The 21717-nt window shown below is 40.2% G+C and overlaps 1 protein-coding gene across 3 annotated transcripts in view; it reads right to left on the reverse strand.

Moving 5' to 3' along the window:
• The window catches only part of LOC122536382 (heterogeneous nuclear ribonucleoprotein K), a 90797-nt gene that overhangs the window by 37610 nt on the left and 31470 nt on the right, over positions 1–21717 (reverse strand). For 2 of the 3 annotated variants that reach the window (XM_043668713.1, XM_043668712.1), the window contains 5 exons: positions 19137–19252; positions 14581–14637; positions 9856–9899; positions 1832–1955; positions 982–1092 (listed from right to left, as the gene is read on the reverse strand). In XM_043668713.1, coding sequence (XP_043524648.1) covers positions 982–1092; positions 1832–1955; positions 9856–9899; positions 14581–14637; positions 19137–19247 — 447 coding nt within the window. In that variant the 5' untranslated portion in view covers positions 19248–19252. The remainder of the gene's footprint in view (positions 1–981; positions 1093–1831; positions 1956–9855; positions 9900–14580; positions 14638–19136; positions 19253–21717) is intronic. The other variant, XM_043668714.1, reaches the window with a different exon arrangement.

Genomic DNA, 21717 nt, shown 5'->3' on the forward strand with positions numbered 1-21717 from the left:
AAAACTACTAAAATGGTCAAAATGACCAATTTTTATTAATCTAAATCCTCTCTCTATTGCGTAAGTTAAATCTTCGAATTATCTTTAACAGTAGAACCATCAAAATGGTCAATTTATCATTCTTTTGTTAACCTAACCTAATCTAAACCTTCTATTCTCTATTGTGTAAGTTAAATTTTCGGATTATCTTTAACAGTAGAACTACTAAAATGATTAAAATGACCAATTTTTATTAACCTAAATCTTCTACTCTCTATTGCGTAAGTTAAATCTTCGAATTATCTTTAATGCCAGAACTATCAAAATGGTCAAAATGACCAATTTATCATTTTTGTTAACCTAACTTAATCTATTCTCTATTGTGTAAGTTTTCGGATTGTCTTTAACAGTAAAACTACTAAAATGGTCAAAATGACCAATTTTTATTAATCTAAATCTTCTACTCTCTATTGCGTAAGTTAAATCCTCGAATTATCTTTAATGCTAGAACTACCAAAAAATGACCAATTTATAATTTTTGTTAAATATTATATACACGTGAAACAGCTTGCGTACTCTACTGCGTTATGAAGTTTCACTATTTTTTTTTTTTTTTTTTTTTTTTTTTATTTTAAACGTCTCTGATGGACATTTTAGTCGTCGGTAGTTCGACTGTTAAAACTCTCAGTGTGTGTGCCTTCCTATGGAGACCAGACTATCATCCGGAAGGCGAATAGTATCAATGCGAGAGCAAGATATCGAAAGTGCCCACGGCCAAAAATAACGGAAACGGAAACAAGTTTCAAAGCGTTTCGACGCTGGCGCGCAAATGCGACGCATTAATAAGGGGATCGTGTAAAACATCGTCGGGAGGACGTTAAATTCGTCGGACGAGCACGTTAAACGCCGAGGCCTTGGCACGAAGTCGAACGTGACAATCGTAAAACCGAATGACAGCCGCGTTTGGACAGCGTTAATAGCGTATGAACGTCTATGACTCACCTCGCGAAGCTCCTTGATCTTTAGACCTCCCTTGCCGATTATGCATCCAGCTTGGCTCTGATGCACCAGCATGCGCACGTCGATCTCGTCGCTGCCGTGTCGAGATCCATTCTGAAATCATTTTCTGGATTCAATCTCCTATCCGGTTAGATCACAAACGCGGATTTCTCGCTACGCAGTGTCTTCGCCACTAACTGACGAACGATTTCGCTCGCTAGATAGACAAAGTCAAGCGTCTTTCACATTTGTTTTCTTTCTTTTACCCTGACTTCCCTTGCTCCTTTGCCCTACGTGTTTGGAACGGCAGTGAGAAATTCCGAGTCGCGCCGCGAGAATGTTCACCGTACACATGCGCTGCGCCATAATCTCGGGATTCACGGTAACAGCGGTTCTTGGAACAGCTGGTAAATATTCATAGCGCTGTACGTTCTTCGAAAACGCGGCTCAGAAACCATCGCCGTTCTGTTTATCGTTCATTTCTAACCGAGAACACCGTTTCTATGTGTATTGCGCCAGGGTGTACCACACAAGCGGTACACGACAAAATATTCGACGACGTTGGTTTTAAATTATATCTAAGATCTCTATGAATGCATTCACGCAGCTGTTGAATGCACTTGCTTGCATTGTAGGACACCCTGTAATGCTGGAGCAGTGTACTAATTAGCACCCAGTGTCCAATGTAACAATCAGAGGACAAAATTAAGCCAGACACTGCCAATGACGGCAGGAGATCGATGATCGATCATGGTGCTAATAAGTCACCGGACCAAACCGCGTCGTACGACTCGAACTCTACTGGCTTAACAAGTTTCTACTAAAGTAAGAAAATACATGTGAAAAGTCTCACGATTGAGTCATTTCTTTTCCCGTGTGATCCTCTTCTGGTAGCAACACTCACCTCCTCGAGATTAGGTACGACCTCGTTCAATACTTGAAGAACGGTGGGCAGATCCGAGCTGATAGTAAGCACCCTAGAATCAAAAACACTCCAACAATTACTCCGATCCTCGTCCGAGCCGTATACGATGATATTACGTGCTACACACGTTTGCCCTTCCTGATCGAATCGTGTCGATGGCGAAATTTCATCCCCTTCCGCAGAAAATTAGCCGCGGAATGTGCGAGCCGCGCTCGAGAGGGAACTCGAACACGGACTGAATTCCCAGACCAATCAGTTTTAGAAACCCATCTCGTTGCCCGAAATCAACATGTTTCTTACATTTCGATCCATCATCCGAAACGATTCCGTTTTTCCTCGCGTTTATCGATCGCGTTTTTCACGCACGATTTTTTAAATCTCGCGATCGTCGGGATTCCCCCGGCCTTCATCCACGAGCGAAATTCGCGTGGCACGTTTCATTCGCGAACGATCGACCGCCTCTCGGCGAGTGAAACATGGAGAAGCTACGAGAAAACTTTACGAAACTTCGGAAACGACGCCGTACGCAAATCAACCAGCATCTTCGTCTCTCTTCTTTTTTGAATCCGTGAGGAATTGCTCAGAAATCGCGCGTTTTACTCGCCGATCGATATCGCGGGACAGGACGCGTTACGGAGCGGACCTACTTTGGCCACAAAGAAACGGGGGAAGTTCAATGCCTCTCGTGGTGTCGATCGACGATATCGGTGAGAGACCGGGAGAGGATTTTTCATACGCCGCGCGAATCCCCGACTGTTCCATCTCGTTCGTGAGCAGACTCCGGATCGTATTTCCCCCGATCGTAAACCGGATTTTTTCAGCAGCTTTTCACCGCTCGATCGATCGTCGCGATTGACTTCCCGAAAGTCGGAATTCCACGCGTGAAGAAACGTGCGCCGCACGACTCACTTGCTACCGCCGCCGCCGCCTCGTGGAAGGAAATGCGGTTTCGTTCGACACGATTCGATTAACCGCGGACACAGTAATATATTCAGGTGGTGCTTGAATGAAATACCGGAAGAAACTGCGTACGTATCGAATGAATCAATTCCCACGGTCCGCGGATTTGTTTCCTTCGGGAAACATCGATATCCACCGGATGGACAGTAAATTCACCATCGGGTCCAGAAGCCGGGATTAACGTACCGAGGAAGAATTGCCCCGAGATTAGAGATTTCAATCTTCGTTTGGAGGAAACTTCGTTTCGAAGGAAAACTTCTCTGTGTTCACGGCGAACGTGGAAGTCAATCCCCAGTTGTACCGTGCGCTACACGTTGAATCATTTAACGAGATCTTTTCGATTCGTGAATTTACTGACCATCCTGACACGTAATGAGAAACAAAAAATAAAAAAAAAAAAGAAAAAGAGAGAAGAAAAACTCTCATAATAACTCTGTGAAAATATGTTAAACATCGATATTGTTCATTCGATGTATTCTGTTGTGCCGTTGCTTTTTCAATTGCACTCTCCTTTCCGATCCTCCTTCGGCAAAACCGAAGCTTTCGGAGATCGATTCTACGCGCTCACGTGTCGCAAGAGGACAAAGCTCTTACGAACGGCGTTCCTTCGATCGTCGCGTGATTGTTTGTTAATGTTAACCATCAACTGGTAGGGTGGAGTTAGAACGAGCAACGAGTATGTTCCTCGCGGAAGCTGACGCTTCACCTGTTTTGCTTTGGCCGAAGCGTGAATGCACGTTTAATCTCAACTCAGGCAAACGGAATGATGTTGAATGACAGAACGGCACGTTGTTTAGTGATGATCTTTCTAAGCTCTCTTTTTTCTTTCCGATTTTTAGAGACGATTTTTATAATGAGAAGTTAATCCAGCGTTAGTTCTGGTAGTCACACGTACGGCGAGAAAGAAATACGATACAGAGTGAATCACGCGAAGACGGCCCGATTCATACCTGAACGTGATTAGATTCTTTACAAATTACAAAAAAATCTTGTTAGAAAAAGAATTATTAATTGTTAAAATTTCGTCGAATTATGAGACAGAACAGCGAGACATTCTTGATCCTTCGATTTTAGGATCGACTTTGACATCAAATAATATAATAGCTTACGAATGAAGCATCAATAACAGAAAATTTTTAAGTTCAGCCGACTATTGGTTTCCGAGATAAAAAAAAATATCCATTAATACGTCAGTTCTTACGTTTCAAAGTGATTCACATATCGGAGATAATTTAAAAACTTGTACACAAGAATTCTGTCGTCGAACGTTAAGGACGAATTTCAACTTGGTTTTTCAAAAATTCATATTTTCGATTTAAATTATTGTTTATCAACTCTTTCATTATATACACATTACGTATATAATAATTATTGAATTTTACTTCTTTACGTTTGATACAAATTTCAAGAATAGTACGGAAAAATGAAATATTACTATAAATTTCAAGAAGAAAGGAAATAAAGATGATAAAAAAGAATATTCGAACTTCGATGTTTAGATGATAGTGCAAGAGAAAGCTGTATGTTTGTAAATTATACTCTACTGGAAATGTTCATAATTTTAAATTCTGAAAATCGAAAATCCTGCCTCCAATGAGCAGGTAAAATTCTCTGGAAACAGTTTTTTAAGTTACAACCAACCAAGATCGCGTTAATGGATATGAGTTTCTTTCACCCTTCACGCACCCCTAGTAAAAGGTTTTCGATCAAACACGAACAAGTCGAAACATATTCAAAACCATTGAAACATTTGAACTACAAAATGTAATTGCATTTATTTGCAACACGTGAGAAAATAAAGCAATTGGCATCTGAATCTGTGAATACGAAGGATTTCAATGGTTTCAACCACTCGCGTTTGATCGAGAACATTTTGCCACAGGCAGTATCTCAGAAACTGAACAATAATCGTCTACTCAACTTGCAAATTTACTGTGATCGATGATTTCATCGTGAGCTGGCGTTTAAATTCCAAAATCGAGGAAACAAAAAAGCGCTCTTTTTCCCTTTTGGATCGGCGTATATTTCAAATCGACAACAGCAGCTTCAAGCAAAAGTATACCTACGCACGACTTGTCTCCGTCGCGTGACTCGATTTGTATCGCGCAGCTGGTATTTTTTTTTTTTTTCCTTCCTCTCTTTCCGTCGAATTGATCCCACCCTACCAATTATGGGAACAGAACTAACGTTCACCCTACTAGTCGAGGGTTAATCATGCGCTTTTCTCCTACGTAACGGGCGGCCGTCTCGTGATCACACCAGACACGAGATCGCTCGATACTATAACACGATCGCGAGGGAACGGTTTCGTTAGCCAGCAAACCGTCTGATACCGTGAAAACGGCCGTCACTAGCTACTTCTCTCCCTGGTGCGCGATATTTCGCCCAATTTTCTTTCAGCAGTCACACACAATCGTTTCGACGTTCACGAACCGGAGAATATTAGATAAAGTGCATATACCGGTCGAAAGTCATCGCCTGGAAAACGAAAGCTCATCGACGGATAACCCCACAGCTTCTCTACCAAAAAAAAAAAAGACTAAAAGCTTCTCTAAGAAAAAAAGGATTTAAAAAAAAAAATGAAGGAAAAAAAAAGAGGGAGGAACTACATCTCGTCTTTGGTGGAAAGAAGCTTTGATCGCAAGGCTTTCGCCGTGAGTGGGATCTACGTATGTGCATCGATCGATGGATGGAATGAAAGAATTGCGTTGACTGGTCATTCCGTTGGAACCTGTTACGTCTACCAGAGCAAGAGGGGAAAAAAAAAGAGAGAACTGTCCCTCGCGTTTGGAATCGTTTGAGATCGAAACATTCCTGCCCGATTGATCTGCAATTGACGCGTACAAATGTGGATAGACACAGTCTAGCTGATTAGGTCTAATCTGGATTTCGGGCTTGCTTCTTTCCATTTTCTTTTCTCTCTTTTTCTCTTTTTTTTCTTCGCGACTTTTTAGGAGAGTGGTAGAGATCAAACACTGTCCGATTATCATTTGTACATTTTGCCCAACGTTACGACACATTTCTGTGATAATTTTCGACGACGTAGTTGTATACGACGAATTTTATTTCATTTATCGGCTGAAATGCTTACAATGAAATCAATTGTTCGTGTATGGATTCTAAAACGAGCGAGGCTCGAGCTCGGTTAATAATTCCGTTGGTCTACGTGTTACGAGGCTGTCAATGCGCATTTTAAAGCGACGTTAATATTCCTCGATCATAAATAATTAATGATTATTTGTTGCCACGAAAATTATGGATGGAATTTAACTAGTAATCGCAGGTCCGAGCAACGTGGAATTACAAGCGACGATAAATCTACTCTGCATAAATCAGGCACCGAAGTTGATAAGAAATTACTAAGAACTTTCGATTAAAGAGAACGAGGAGAGAGACAACAAAATGTGCGGAGGCCTCGTTGAAACTCTCGGGTATTAAATTGTTAAAAGTACTTAAAGTAAATATTGAAATTGCGGGCAGAAAGCAGTTGTTGAAAGCAGCCTCGAGAATATTTAAAATACGGATAATAAACATGATTTGACAGCCGTAGATCGCTATACGCCATTGAACATTGTTCCCACGAAATTGACAATGGATATCACAATTGCTTGCAATTTTTTTAATGAAAAAAAGAAAAAAAAAGAAGAAGAAGAAGTGATGGTAATACTCGTGACTACTTTAAAAGCAATACTATAAGTACGTCAAACTTTACAATCCGAAAGCAATTTTTTTTTTCTATTTCTAACTTAATTTCTCAAACACGCTCGATTGTATCTACCATTCTCGTGAGGTGCTTCGTATTTCACGCTGAATCGTTTTAATAATCGCATTGTTAAGTGTGTTGACTGCGAATGGAAGCCGCGTTCGTTACATAAGCATTAATCTCGTAGTATCTTGAACTCTTTCGTTGCTGTCTTATCGTTTAAGAAAATACTTCGTTTGAGCGAAATTCGTCGATCTCTAACAAGCATCTAGATCAGCGTTTCTTAATCTTTCCGTTTATTACGGTAACAAATATTAAATAATTCTTATATAATATTACAAATTATAAATTATATTGAATAATTCTTTGCTGTCGCGGATTTCCAAAACGTATACTATCGAGCATAAATAATTGAACACTTGATGTAATTCTCTTTGAAGAAAAGATTGATATTCTTTTCCCTTTTATAGTTCAGATCAATGAACAGTCTACTGTTAATTTTCTACATGTTACTATAATTGAGCAAGTTATAAAAATGCTAAATCTAACCTGTATTTATTCAAGTTTCATATTTATTTATAATAAACGATTGACACTTCATAAAATTTATATAAACTTTTTGACTAAAACGGGCACGCATTTCATATAATAACTCTTAAAATTGAGATGTCTCTACAAAATTAAGCTTCAGTCATGTTCAATTTATAGCTGATATTAGAATTTATTTGAATTATATTTTATATATCTACCTGCAATAATCTTGAACTGTTCAAATATACTCACGTCTAACAGTCCTTTCTCTCAAGCTTGGATATTATTCGAATAATATATCTCGAAATGAAAATGTGTCCAGATCAGTCTTTTTCGAAGATCTCACGGATCGCAGAATAAGAAACACATGATTTAGACACATCGTCCGATTTTTACCTAACAAGGGAAACGAGAGAGAACTTTCAACGAGCTGGCAAGTATAGGCAACGAAACGAGTCCAGCAACAAAAGGGTCGCGATCGAGGTCGAGACACACGCGGGTCACAGAGCAGGTCGGTAATGACTTTCGACTCGCGGGCGGGCGAATTCTGTCAAATTAAATTAATCACAGCGGCAAATCTCTGCCAGGACGATGATGGTCAGTGGTGCGTTGATCAGTGGGACGTACCTAAAAAGTAAGCGTGACATATCGACGTTAAGCGTGGAATCGGCAGGATCACCGCCTCGTTCCACGGATTAGCATCCGTGTTAGCCACAAAAATTAGAGACAAAGAATAGGAGAGAGAGAGAGAGAGAGAGAGAGAGAGAGAGAGAAACAGGAAAAGAAGAGATAGACAGACAGACAGAAAGAGAGAAAAAGAGAAAGAGAGAGAGAGAGACAACACGATGTACACAATTACATTTCCCTCGGCGTAATCAGATCACGAGGTGTAGATTTCGGAGCGCTGTGTAATGCTTATCGGACGTGTTTTGTCCGCGCACGCGAGATGAACGGAAACGAACGAAAGTGGAGACAGATCGAACAGATGTACAGAGAGGCGGAAGGGCAGAGAAAATGGCAATACAGAGAAAGAGAGAGAGAGAGAGAGAGAGAGACAGGGATTGAGAGTAGATTCAAAGGAATGGGGAATCAAGGTAAGAGAAGTATCGCGGATCGAGAAGCAGAAAGACACCGCGTCTCCTTCGTTCGGAGAGTGCTTTTGCTCGTCATCGTGACGAATCTTGAATTCGCAAAGCAGGACGACGGTGTCTTCTGGCTGAAATTGTGCTGCATTTAAAGACGCATTTTCTCTGGCTAACTATATCTGTTTCTAACAATCGTCGCAATTCCCAATAAAACGGACGTTGCTCTTAAATGTTAATAACTCACGAGGAGGATTCCTAACGAGAACAGAAAAAGGAGAGAGAGAAAAAAATAGCACAACCAGTGTTTATTGTTAATTGTTTAATAAATTGCAAAAATATAATTTTAACGTATATACAGGTATTGTGTGTCAATTTCTGCAACGTATAAAACCATGAGGCGTTTCATCTGTAAAAGCAAAGGAATTCTGAAAAATTGGTGCGAATTAAAAAACTTTATAAATCGCTTCCGAGGCGAACGATGGCAATTACAAAAAAAGTCTGGAGACTCTACAAAATATTAACTATTGATTTTTCTTGACAAATATAAACAGAAATTGGTTTTTAAAAATACTGTGCTATTAATTTGTCGCGCCGATTTTCCAGGATTCCATTGTTTCTACAGATCAAATGAGGACTGCAGAAATTGGCATACAGTATCTATGTAAAATTAGATTGCATATGTAATACAATACATACGTAAAATTATACTTTTGTGATTTGTTAAATAATAATTGACAAAAACACTGGGTGTGCTGTTTCTTTGTCGCGGACTGTAAAGTCAGGGCTAACAAAGAAGCAGCAAGCGGGAGGAGTGCTCGCTCCGCTCTCGCAATGGACCTTCGATTCACTCTTGCCGTGGAAAGAATGGAAAGCTTCGAAGGTCACGGTGGATGTGAAGACAGAAAGAGGTGGTAGAATTCAGGACGCGAAGAGACAGAGAGGGCCCCGAGACAATGCCCGAAAGGAGATCTAAATGGGAGTGACAGAGAGCGACAGGATAGTGGAACGGCAGGTGCAGTCACGAGCACCGTGTGCCCAGGGTTGTGTCACGCGTGTCCCTCGTACAAAAGCTCGCACAGACTCGGCTTTTTCGCTCCCGGTGCGATGAATCATCGCGCAATGATGTTGGTCGGAGACGCTGGCCGAGGACACGTACGTACGTACGTACATACGTACAAGGCCGAGAGTGGCGAAACGAACGGAGGAACGAATGTGAAAAAGAAAAAAGATTCAGGAAAACGGAGAAAAACGAAGAAGAAGGGTGAAGGAGAAACTGACGTAACTGACAAAAGACTGTGTCGAAGAGGAAGAGTATTGCAGAGTATTGCAGAGAAAGAAGGGAGGAAAGAAGTAGAAAGTGATCGTGTGAGAGAAGACAAATAGATAGATAGAGGCAGATAGACAGACAGACAGACAGACAGACAGATAGACAGACAGACAGACAGACAGATAGATAGCTAGATAGACAGACAGACAAGACAGACAGATAAAGAAAAAAAGAATCATCAATAGAAAGAACGTCGCTGTCGTTCGAAGAAGAGAAAAAAAAAAAAAAAAAAAAAAAAAAAAAAAAAAAACAGCACAGCGATCCATGTGTCGCTGTCATTTAGGTATTTCTTGTAATTAGAGAGACAAAGAAAAATAAGACATTAAGTAGTGGTGTTGGTCATTACCGTTCGGGTCCGGGGCAATCGGGTACAATGATTGAGGCTTTGTACTGTCGGGCCGTGGTGGTTGGTGGTTGGTTCATTGGTGGTTGGTTGGTGGTTGTTGTCGATTGTTGGTAGGGTGGTCCATTTGCCGATCGAGTCAGGGTCCGTCGTTCCGGGCAGGGCAACGGCAGGGCAACGGCAGGGCAACACCAGGGGGGCAACGCCGGGGTTGGGGCGGGGCCAGGGCACAAATCATCAACCAAGTTAGACATCACGTCTCTCACGGTTCGATTAATTTTCGCGGCTTAATCTTCTAACCCCTTTCCACATTTGTCACCTACCGTTCTACGTTCTCAGCGTAGCACGGATTACGTTCGTGCAACAACCTAACTACCACCCACCCCGTGATTCTTCTCGAAAATCCTCCCCATTTTCTAAATCCGTTTCGTCTTCGCTCTCCTCTTCGAGATCGCCGCGCTCGATCGGAGAAATATTTGCAAGATAGGAGAAAACGAGTGGTACTCGTACGTTCTGATAGCACAACGCTGCAACCAGAAACCTAGCCTAACGAAAATTTTTGGCCACGCTAACGAAGTACGAAGTCTCAGTTCGAGAAACGAGTTGACGGTCTCGCGATCTTCGACGGGGGAGAAATGGAAGAAATGGTAATCACATTATTCACGGTGAATCAACTAATATCCAGAATCTAAATATTCGTTCGCTGCTCTTTTCCTCGACCTCCCTCTTCTCCCTCGTTTTCACCTTTTCGTTCTCTTTTCTCATTTCGCTTTTCGTTTAATCGACACTTAACCGGCTGAACCTCGAATGCTTCGTCAACGACGAAGTCGCTCGCGCGTGGCTAATTAGAGGAAGTTTTTAATAATTGTCGTACGTTTCCACGATGATTCTCACTCTTTTTTTTTTTTTTTTTTGAGCTTCACAATTACGAGTCGGTCAGTCTGCGCGTTCGAGTTAACAAGTGTTAATAACCTCGACTGGAGAGAAGTCTGGGATCGAGAAATAGATAAAAAAGAAAAAAAACAGACAATCGTAAGCAAAGGTTGAACGTACCACTCGAAGAAACGGCCGCTTGCAAATATTTCTCTTTCGCCTTGTTAGCGAACTTGGCGAAATTTTCGTCCTCGAGGTGGTCGTCAACCGGTTCGAAACCGGCTGACGTAGTTGGAGCATAAGATTCCCCCGTTCGTTTAACGAGGGATACACGCTGCGGGGAACTCGCCGCAAAGGGGACGCAAACAACTAGCGGCGGATACTCGTCGAACCGACGGTAAAAATGTTTCCCGGGCGAAACGCGATTATCCCCGGAGATTCTTTTTCCTTTTTTTCTTTCTCTCGCTCCTCGGAGGTTGCCCACCTCCTGGCCTTCCACCTTTTCGGGTCACGCAGAAAGCCGCGTCACGACGAGCACGCGAGCTCAAATACGAACGAACCGCCTCTGGCACGATTATAAGTGCGACCAGGGACAAGATCGAGCGAAGACGAGGGCTGATTCGCGGTTGGTTAATTTTTCGCGTTCACATCAGCAACGCTCGGAATTAGTCGTCAGGATGCCGATGTTTTTTTTTTCTTTTTTTTTTTTTTTTTTTTTTTTTTACAGTTCGATTCGCTCGAGATGCTTTCTGTGTGTGGTCCTAAACTCGTTGGCACGTTGGAGATAACTGCAACGAAGGACATAACTACTTCAACCACGGATTTTATGTATGTAAATCCGTTCTTGTTACCATTGATGATACGTAAGATACGCAAATGAACGAACATAGTAGAAACAATTTTCTTCATCTTCCTCTCCGTTGCTCTGTGAACAAGAAATATTCATTGATCCAGTTTTGTTTTCTGCAATCAAAGTTTTTCACTCGAGTAAGGTAACTTTATCTTGTGTCTAAATCAGACATTTTATTCGAGCGAAGTTATTAAAATAAAACTAGACCGCGAATGTTTGTGTATATTTTTGTGAATATAATGAAAGAAATCGAAATTGTAAATGTAAATAACGTCAACGATGTTCTGCTTGACATAATATGCTATTGTACATGTAGATTTTATAGATTTTCGGAAATATAAATTTCCCCAAAATACAAAAGCATTTACAGTCTAAAAGAAACAAATACAAGATACAACATAAAAGTAAAAAATTACTTTATTCGTCAGCACTAACATAAGATTATTTCGAGATTATATTCAAGTCAAATAAGGTGACTTAAATAATTATTTTTATTATTAAATAAATATTTAAATTATATTTAAATTATGGATGTTCGTACTTGTACTTTTTACTTTAAAAATTTCCATAGTATCCGAACTGAGAGCGAAACTGTTTGATCTGAATCGAACGTTTGATCTAATTTTAAACACTTTTTACTGCGTGTTAGGACCGTGTCGAAATAAAATAGCTTCTTGTAGAAAACGAGATATTTTTGTCTGCATCCAATTAACTGCTCCATAAAATAGCTTGGTATATGTGTTTACCGATTCATTTTATCACAAAAACGAAACTGAATCAACGAACGTCTCTTGTTGCAGCAAATAAAAAATATTTGACAAACTTTGATAAACTGTTTCAATTATCGATAATAGCGCAAAACGTTTCTCTAATGTTTCTTCTGTACTGTGCATCTTAATGTTAACAGCAACGAAGAACAATTTACGTGAAACTTGTAATTATCCCCTGTCAAAAAGAAATTTCGATCAAACCCAAATATCTGAAAGTATTTCAAAAACATTGAAATCTTTTAGGTGTAAAATATTACTTTATTCGTTTGAGATACATAGGAAGGTGGAATTAACGATTTCAATTGAATTTTCTTACTCGAAAGATCTCTGAATGTTTCTAAACACTCTCGAATATTCGCGTTTGATCGGAAATTATTTGCCCAAGGGTCACTATCAGATTCCTCCGTGGTCTCTTTCGAAAAGACAGCAAAGAACGCGCGTAACGCTCGACATCCAATCGGATCAAACCGAATCCACTCTATTTTGTCCCTGAGTCCGCGAGTTCTCGGCATTTGCACGTTTCGTCGCGTGAAACTGACTTGGCATTGGCCAACATTCGCTGCTCCCTGTGTACGAAAACTCACGGGCGCGAAAACGTGTGCCCGATCTGCGTGCATCGCTGATTTCGATGAGCATATGATCACCGAATCACGGACTCGAACGCGACGCAAGAGAGATCGAGATCCTCGTTCGCTTGTAATCGTGCAAGAGCGACGAAACTCGCCGAGATGTACGCGCAATATGAAAACGTTTCACAACTCTGTGAAACTGTCGATTCCAGGCTTGGTTCATCGCGCGCCAAGTAACACGAAGTTGCGAACCATCGCCTCCGATCTTCTGGTTCGCGCGCAGGGTGAGCCTCGTCGGCGTCTCAAGGTTGGTGGAAGAGAAAAAAAGAAAAAAAAAAAAAAAAAAAAAAAAAAAAAAAAGAAAAGAAAAGAAAAGAAGAACACCGAGGCGAACAATCGGCGTTACGCAAGAAATCGATCGAGAAACTCGCGAGTGTAATGCCTGTTACGTGCTCGGCCGGATCGCAAATTGAAGAGTTACGGGAGTATTCAATTTCGTTGAAAAGAAAAGTATCATAAATCGCGCCGAGCGATAATATTGCCAATCATGTTCATTTTTTTTTTTTTTTTTTACATCGTATTACAAGTCGACGTATCCCTTGCACGGTTAATTTAATCCTTTCGAGGTGAAATCGAAAGGATTTCGATCGGGTGGCGCGTGCAACAGGCTTTACTCGGCGGCCGCGTCTTTAATCAATCGTTCAGGGTCGGCTATGGTAGTTTCACGCCCACGCGTTTCCCCGGTTTACGATTAATATCGGTTACAGTCGGCTACGTCGATTCCCAGAGACTGTACCGGGCAAGAAATAAATCATCCGCCGGGTGAAGCGAACGCAAATCTGCGGGAAACGAGGGTGTCACTTCCCAGTTCAAGAACCAAAATGCGTGATGAAGATATTTCGTACGTGTGTGTGTATGTATGTATATACTGCAATATCATTTTTGTCGGTTTGTGGTAAAAAGGAAACGGTTTCAAAGCCTTCTAAAAAAATATAATAATAATAATAACAATAATGATAATAATAACAAACAACAACAATAATAAGAAGAATAACAACAGCCTGCTAGATATTGGCTAATAATTAAAAAAAAAAAAAAATATAAACGGGCTGCTACGCTCGAGAAAGAGAGACAGAGAGAGAGAAAGACAGAGAGAGAAAGAGAGAGAGAGAGAGAGAAAACGCTGTACCTCGATGCTAACACGATTCTCGTTTTCACACACGTTTCAGAAATACACTCATCGGAGCCTCCCTAAACATTCCAGCTAGTCGGAGAGCTCGATCGATCGACAATACTAGTTAACATGGTCGCCTCTAGAAATTCGCGCGAGAGATTAATTAACGGAGAACGGAGCAAAAAGCTCGTGAAACGTATGGATGTCTCTGTCGAGAATCAAACGTCTCATCTAGATGATGGTTCAGCTAAAAAGGGACGAACTTCCTCGAGATTAGGTACTCCGCCGCAGTTTTGTTTCGTCGTTCGAAAATTCGTTCTCACGATCTTCTTGTCTGACGTTATTCGTTTCGTTATTGTTTTCCTTTCGGAACGTTCACTCGGCTTCTTCTGTCTCTCGTGCTTGTCCCTCGAAAACGTGGACGAACGATAAAAGGGGAACGAGACCGAGGGGGAAGCGGAAACGACGGAAACGGAAGAAGCAACGGCTTACCTGACTTCTCAGTTTGGTGATATTCTGGCCACCCTTGCCGATTATCGAACCGGCAACCTGTAACATACAATCGTTCCTTCCATTAGAATTTCTTTCCCCCGACGATATCCAGATACGAAATTCCAGAAGAAAATCTACTGCAAAGTTAAACTCTCTCGTAATTAAATTAATAATTCTGTTCGCGTAGGAAAATTCTAATATCAATTCTATTTGTAATTTACCTGCGTCACGGTAATGACATTCAATACACTACACATACATCGATGATCAATTTATCCATTTATTTAATTAATACGCACTTCATTTAATACGCAGTTAACTGATTTACACGGATGTTACGCTTTCGACAGTTTCTGTACGACTGAGGAGCGTAAATATTCGACTCGTTCAATCTTGTCAGCCTCGCGGCTGCGGACAATATTTATATTTTCGTTTCTCGGAAATGCCGTTCGACATAATAATACGTGGTAGGGCAATCCATGAATAAGGATATTGATCGCTTCTCGCGATACGTAACGATACGTAATATAAGGAAATATAAAATGTTGTCTCCGAGTGTATTAGAATAAAATCGAGTCACATAAGATTGAAAAGGATTAAGAATCGATACTGCATTTTATTTGCTATTCTACTTCGAGTCTTTTCAATTGATTAACATTATCAAATTTTATGTTTTACAAACGATTTTTCTACGTATATTCGTCACGAAGCATCGTGGGAGCAGGTCACGTAAAAATTTAGATAAAATAAAAAATATAAATTGGTTTTCGGTATTTTTTATCGTAAAGACTCACTCCTTAAAGATAAGGTCGCTACAAAAAAAAGGCCGAAATATATAATATCGGCTCAAGGTATTTCTGGCAAAAACTGCGGAGCAAATATACCAAACTCTTGGGTATATTAAAATGTTAACACGAAGGCTGCGAGAAAAAGAAATTCCAAGGATTGTCCTTTCGTCATTATGCTTGCCACCTGGATTCTATGATTTTACGAAATTTCAAGAAATTAAAATATTTATAATATTACAATATTGCACGAACCTTTGAATCCGGTTAATATCCGGTCGATCTTAAATCTCTCAACAATAAATGTTGCAATATCGATTGAACGAACTCGAGTCCTCACGGCGTTTTCGAGAAACCATTCATTGTCCTGCGAAATTCTGACACTGAATCGCTCAAAGAAAGTATTAACACCCGACGAAAGAAACGGGTAGAAATAATTTTATACTATATCATTCCAAATGAATATGGACATTATCCGTCTTTTTCGTTCCTTGCATCTCGCGTGAAATAAAATCAAATCGACTCAAGTCCGCGACCTCGACACACACAACAACATCCAGGGATGTGGGAACAAGCGCGTGCTCCAATTTCGTACGATTTTCATGGGAGCAGCGAGGAGAAGGTCGATCGTTACTCGATCGAGCCGCGTGCTGGCCACGTTCCAGCGATTAGCGGACTGATTGCGACACGACACGGCGGAAAACGCCGCGATAATTACGTTCACTCTTACGCGACGCGGTGAATGAGATCACTCTCGAAAGGAGCGATCCATCGATCGACCCTGACACCGACAGCCGTTTTCGCGGAGTCTTCGATTGCGTGCCCCGGCAATCGCAATCGACATTGTGCTGGATCGTTGGTGCGCGACCCGATCCCCCTCCCCGACTCACGATCGAACCCAACGAGAACGATTCCAACTGGCTGCCAGTGAAATTGACGGGGAAAAAATCCAACCAAAGAAGCTGCTCCTTTGTGCCTTGATCGCCTGCTGGGACGCACGCTCGTCCTCCTTTCTTCGAGATGTAATCTGGGTTTATTAAGACGCGAGCGATTGCGCGGCGAATCTTGATACGGAACGCGATATCGAACAGGATTTTCTTTTGTGTCCTTGGCCCTTTGCCTATCCGACTGCTACGGAGATTAATATCAGAAGCAAGGAAAGTGAAATTCTCGGTGTCCGAAAGCTTACAAGTTTAATCCTTTGAAAACATGCAGGTGTGACACAAATTTGGTACAAGAATTTTGGGAATTACCACTCTATAAAAGATAAATCATACAATGATGATAATAATAATAAAGAACGTTGAATTTCGTTGTACATTAATTTATCTATTTCAGCTTAAAGTAAATGCAAGTGGATAGTAATATTGAAGCAGTAATATTGAAAACAAATTGAATTCGAAGGATCAAACAGCCTAGAAATAATGGATAAAATAGTTTAAGGTATGCAATAATAGCAAAGGGTTGAAGATATAAAGATGAAGAAAATATTGAAAGTAGTTAAATATATATATATATATAATTAAATACATTTTTACTACATAAATTCTTGAGTCGTTACGTTTTTCCATATTATATTATATAAAAAATGCACAAAGCAATTTTCAAATTTCCCGCAAATGCACAAAAGTCTACAAACAATAATAAAATTACCGATTTATTTATTAGAGATTCAAATAAGATAACACGTTGCAACATACTTTTGTCATACACATCTCAAAATATACACGTTCATTTTATTAACATTCATTATATTATATTCATTGTATCTTTATTACATTTATTAAACTTTTATGTATTTGACAATTCGAAGCATTCAAAGAGTTTAAAAAAACGAAGAAAGACAGTCCGAGCTCTTTGGTAAAGGATAATTGAAAAAATTGAAAGCACACTTAGACTTTCGCGTGCAAGGTGCTGCTATCCTGTCTGGATTTCCCGGCGAATTTTCCCGAAGGGAAGAAAGCGGAAGGAAACCCGATAGCGGTTCGCCGAGCGCAGCGACAATGACCGGAAGAACGGCGGCGTTCCGCGATTGCGAACGTGCCGACGCGAAATTGCAACACGTTATGGCACAGACCGGCTTTTACTTCGCCAACGGTGTGTGTACGCGATCGCGAAAAAAAACTGCACACTGTGGGAACATAAAACTTTGGAAACATCCAGACGCGAAGCCGCATCTGATCGTAGGAAAAATACCACCAACACTTGGTTGGAAGAACGGTTCCGTCTTTTCGCGGAACTTTATTTGGAAATTGAACCGCGGAGAATAATCTCGTGGAAAAGCTTATCGCTCGCGATCGTGCTGCATTTCATTTGTCGCGGCGAAAGGTGAAAGTGAAAGTTCCTCCGGCCACGTTTTAATCGTCGGCGTCGACTAGTTAACCGGGGAAAAGTTAACAATAGAAAACGAGACGATTTATTTACTTGAGAATTTTCTATTTTAAAATTTTGCATTACTCTACACGATCGTTCTGTTTAGATCTTCAAATTGAATTGATTTCACTCAATGTTTCTTTTTGTCAATCTTCAATTATGAAAATGGCCGAGACATATCGTAATAAATTTACATCGATTAAAATTGAACCAATTTCTATTCATTCCTCTCCATTAATGTTCAATTAATGTTCAATTTATGATTATGGAAGTTTCCAGCCTGGGAGATGATCCGGTTAATAATTTTTCTGTCATGCCCTGATGAACGCAACTTCATAAACGTATTTGTAAATTAATAGCAGTGGAGAACTTGCTATAATAATAATAATTGACAATGCACAATGGTAGAAAATCGTCGTTTTGTATCAACTAATTGTTAAATTGCTAAATCTTTAAGTCAAAATGATTGAGAATATTAACAAAGGGACATTTGATTGTTACTAGGATTCTTGTTAGGATTTCTATACGAATTTTATTTTTTACAAATTTCGGAAGTAAAATAAATGTTTCGCTCATTTCTGCTTAAGCTTTTCTGTTTCGAAATTTCAAACATATTTTTACCGAGAAAGGTAAGCGAGAAGAACGACTATATGAACGTTTAATTTCATTACATTCGTTCAAATAAAGTACCAATCTCTGACGAAAGAAAATTTGAATTATATTTTGACTGATATATACACTACTTGTATGAACCTTGCGTTTGTTCTCCTTGTTTCAAAAAGAGCTATTGAAATTTTAATTTTCGACTACGTACGTCCATATTTTACCGTGAATAGACTATGGAATATTTATACATTTATATAGAAAATTTCAAAGTATAATGATATACCGAATGTGCACAAAAATATAAAATATCCACAGCTAATTATGATATTTAACGAACAGAACGAATCTCCATTTAGAGTTCTGTAATTGCATTGATCTGAAATATGAAATTTCGCAAACTTGCGAGCTTTGATCACGAGTACGCATTTTTTTAGATTATCTTGGTAATTTTATTTATTAAATCACTGTACTTGAAAAAAAAAACATTAATCTTGACTGGAATACTCGAATTCTTATTTCATTCTATATCAACGAGAGATCGAATAAAAACTGAGAATTCTTTGCAGTTGTCAGGCTTTCAGATTTTTTTTGAAAACTAGACATTTAAAAGCTGAATGTACTTGAAATAATTAGAAAGCACATTGGATGGTTTCTCTCGGCTTCTTGCGAACTCTGACCCGCCAAACTTTGACGCTCGAATGTCGACTTTCTCAAAAATAGCGGGTAATCTCGGTTCGATTTGAAAACTGGTCTCCGCAAGATTAGATTAGAGAAACGTTGATGGAATCTTACCTTGCTGGGGATCAGAAGACGAAGTTCATCGTCACCCTGTCTGTAACGCTTGTGAGGACTTGTCGGTCCTCCGGAACCTGTCATAGCGCCTGCATCAGCTTCTCTCTTCATTATTTCTGCAACAGAAATACCGACCGAATCTTTAGCGTATACCGTACTACGTGTTTCAAATACGAAACAAGAAACTTTTCATTTTTATTTTTACGCCAGATCTTCGTTTCATTTTAATACGTTGCACATAGGGTGACTCTTTATACATATCACTGTTTATTTTGATCGAGTAACACGTGACCATTTACTTGTAAAACTATTTGCTGTGCGAAAAAAAAAAAAAAAGAAACGTTTCAAAACAACGAACTCTGGTATCAAAATATTTGGCTATACAATAATTGATCGGTCTCGAACAATTTAAGATAAAATCGTTCATCCACAACGTGTACTTTTCTCTACGTATTTCTTCTCTTTTCGACGAAACGTTACGCATCCACCGTGTAAAACGAGACCCAGGCGCATCATTATACCTATAATAATTCGTGTCTTCCTGAACGTCGTTCCTCGAATATCCTCGAGGAAGGTAAACGAGGAAGGTAAAGTTAGACACGATCAATCAAATTTCTCTCGCTAGTAAATTTAATTAATACAATTGAATATACCGACAAACGAGTCACACAATGAAAAGAAAATTATCGTTTTCGAATGTTTGCGAGCCAGTGTCTTAACACCACGCGTGTAACAAAACTGGCGTGGCAATTCGAGAACGGGAGGTAACGTCACGTGCTCGAATTCACCCTCAGAACCCGAGGGAAACCGTGGTTCCCCTCGATTTTCAGCCACGCACGCGTCCCGGAAACAACAGCGACGACGCGGACCGCAATTCGTAATAAACCTATAAACATGCTTCGTATTCGCGTAACCGTTTGTTTGCGGGGTGGAGGGAGGGAGGAAGGGTTGAAACGCCATATAATTCATTGTCCGTTAAATCGGTTCGGTCGGTTTAATGACGTGGAGAGCATGGGAAACCGATGTAACTCGGGCACGTTCGCGATTAAACAACCGTACGCTATCTCCTGAATTTGTTTCGCGTTCGTCAACCTTGAACAAAGTCGCACGTAACAGATTCGCTTTATAGTTACGCGCGCGTGTGCGACGTGCATGCGAGTCCACTCCCAGTTTTCAACCCAATAAGCGCCGTTTTATTTGCAATCGTTTCTCAATTTGTTTACGACTGTCGAATTCAGTTTCCTTTTTATCACCGAAGTCGCGAAGAATTTGTTTAACATTTCCTCTTTATCAGCGTTTCACTCTCTTTCGTTACTCGTGTTCCACGGTTGTTTAAGATTCGCAGAATTCATTTCTCGGATATTGGAAACTGCACACAAGAATGATCGGACATGTTTCACACGTATAATTATTATATTACGTTCCGTGTTCAATTTTAAAAATACACACTCTCGCTTCGAAATACCTTCAATTTTTTTTTTTTTTTTTTCGTTCGGCCTTTCTGAAAAGCACTGCAACTGCAAATGTAATTAATTCCAGGTTTAATTCCAATTTAAATAACACCGCTAGTGAAATATTTACATTCGTAAATATTTAACGGAAAAACAAAAATATTCAACGAAGTCGTCTCGCATGAATGTCCGCATGCTCCAAACATTCAAGTGAGAGACTCATAGCTACGTCACACGCAATAAATAGTCAGTAATTAATCATTCCACGTGATTCACTCGCAAACGAAGAGCAAACGTATTCGAAAAGCGAAGCTCAGAGACAAGTAAAGAAACAGAATCGACGCGAGAAAAGAAACCCGCTCGAAGAAGGCAAATTCGATTCAACGCGGAAGCGTATATACGTACGCATGCATGTACATATACATCGTGGCCAACGCTATTAGTTCGAGCAGGGCAAACGATATTTCCTTTCCACGTGCCGTGGAATCTTTGAAGCGTGCGAGTCTCCGAGTTGCTGAGATTCATGGCGCAATTAGGGCCTCGAAATTGCTTCCTTCCGACAGCAGCGAGCACCATATTACCGGCGATAAACTAGAAAAATCTCGCGATTCTGGCAATCGGGGGACACGTCGGATCTCCGTCGCTGCCAAACGAAATTCCCCGCCGCCTTTGCGGAATTAGCTCCCTTTGGCTGAGAGATAATGAAACTCCCGAGAGACGAGCGTCACACCAGACGAAACTAGGTCCTCTTTACACTCGGGCACGTTCGTCTGTCATTGTTTAACATTCTTGAGATAAAAAAATGATCCTACATACAGAGAAAAAAAATATGATAAAATAAGTTTCAATTTAACCTCTTGCGCTGGAATCACGTGCCACGCACGTCGAGAATCTTTTGTTCCAAAATTGTAATGTTTTCGCAGTTTTAAGTATATTTTAAGTAAAACAAAACAGACAAAACAAATGATAAATTTATTTACTTCTCGATAATTTCTATCCAGTGATATCGTATCGACGAGTTCAAAAAGAAAGCGACGAATCGTATATTGTATACGGTTTGGTCATTCGTTATGGTCCGCAATCAGTTGCCAGCGCAAGTGGTTAATTCTTTGGGACACAAACTCTTTTGC

Source organism: Frieseomelitta varia, unplaced genomic scaffold (assembly GCF_011392965.1).
Source record: "Frieseomelitta varia isolate USP_RPSP 00005682 unplaced genomic scaffold, Fvar_1.2 scaffold_827, whole genome shotgun sequence".
Taxonomy (NCBI): domain Eukaryota; kingdom Metazoa; phylum Arthropoda; class Insecta; order Hymenoptera; family Apidae; genus Frieseomelitta; species Frieseomelitta varia.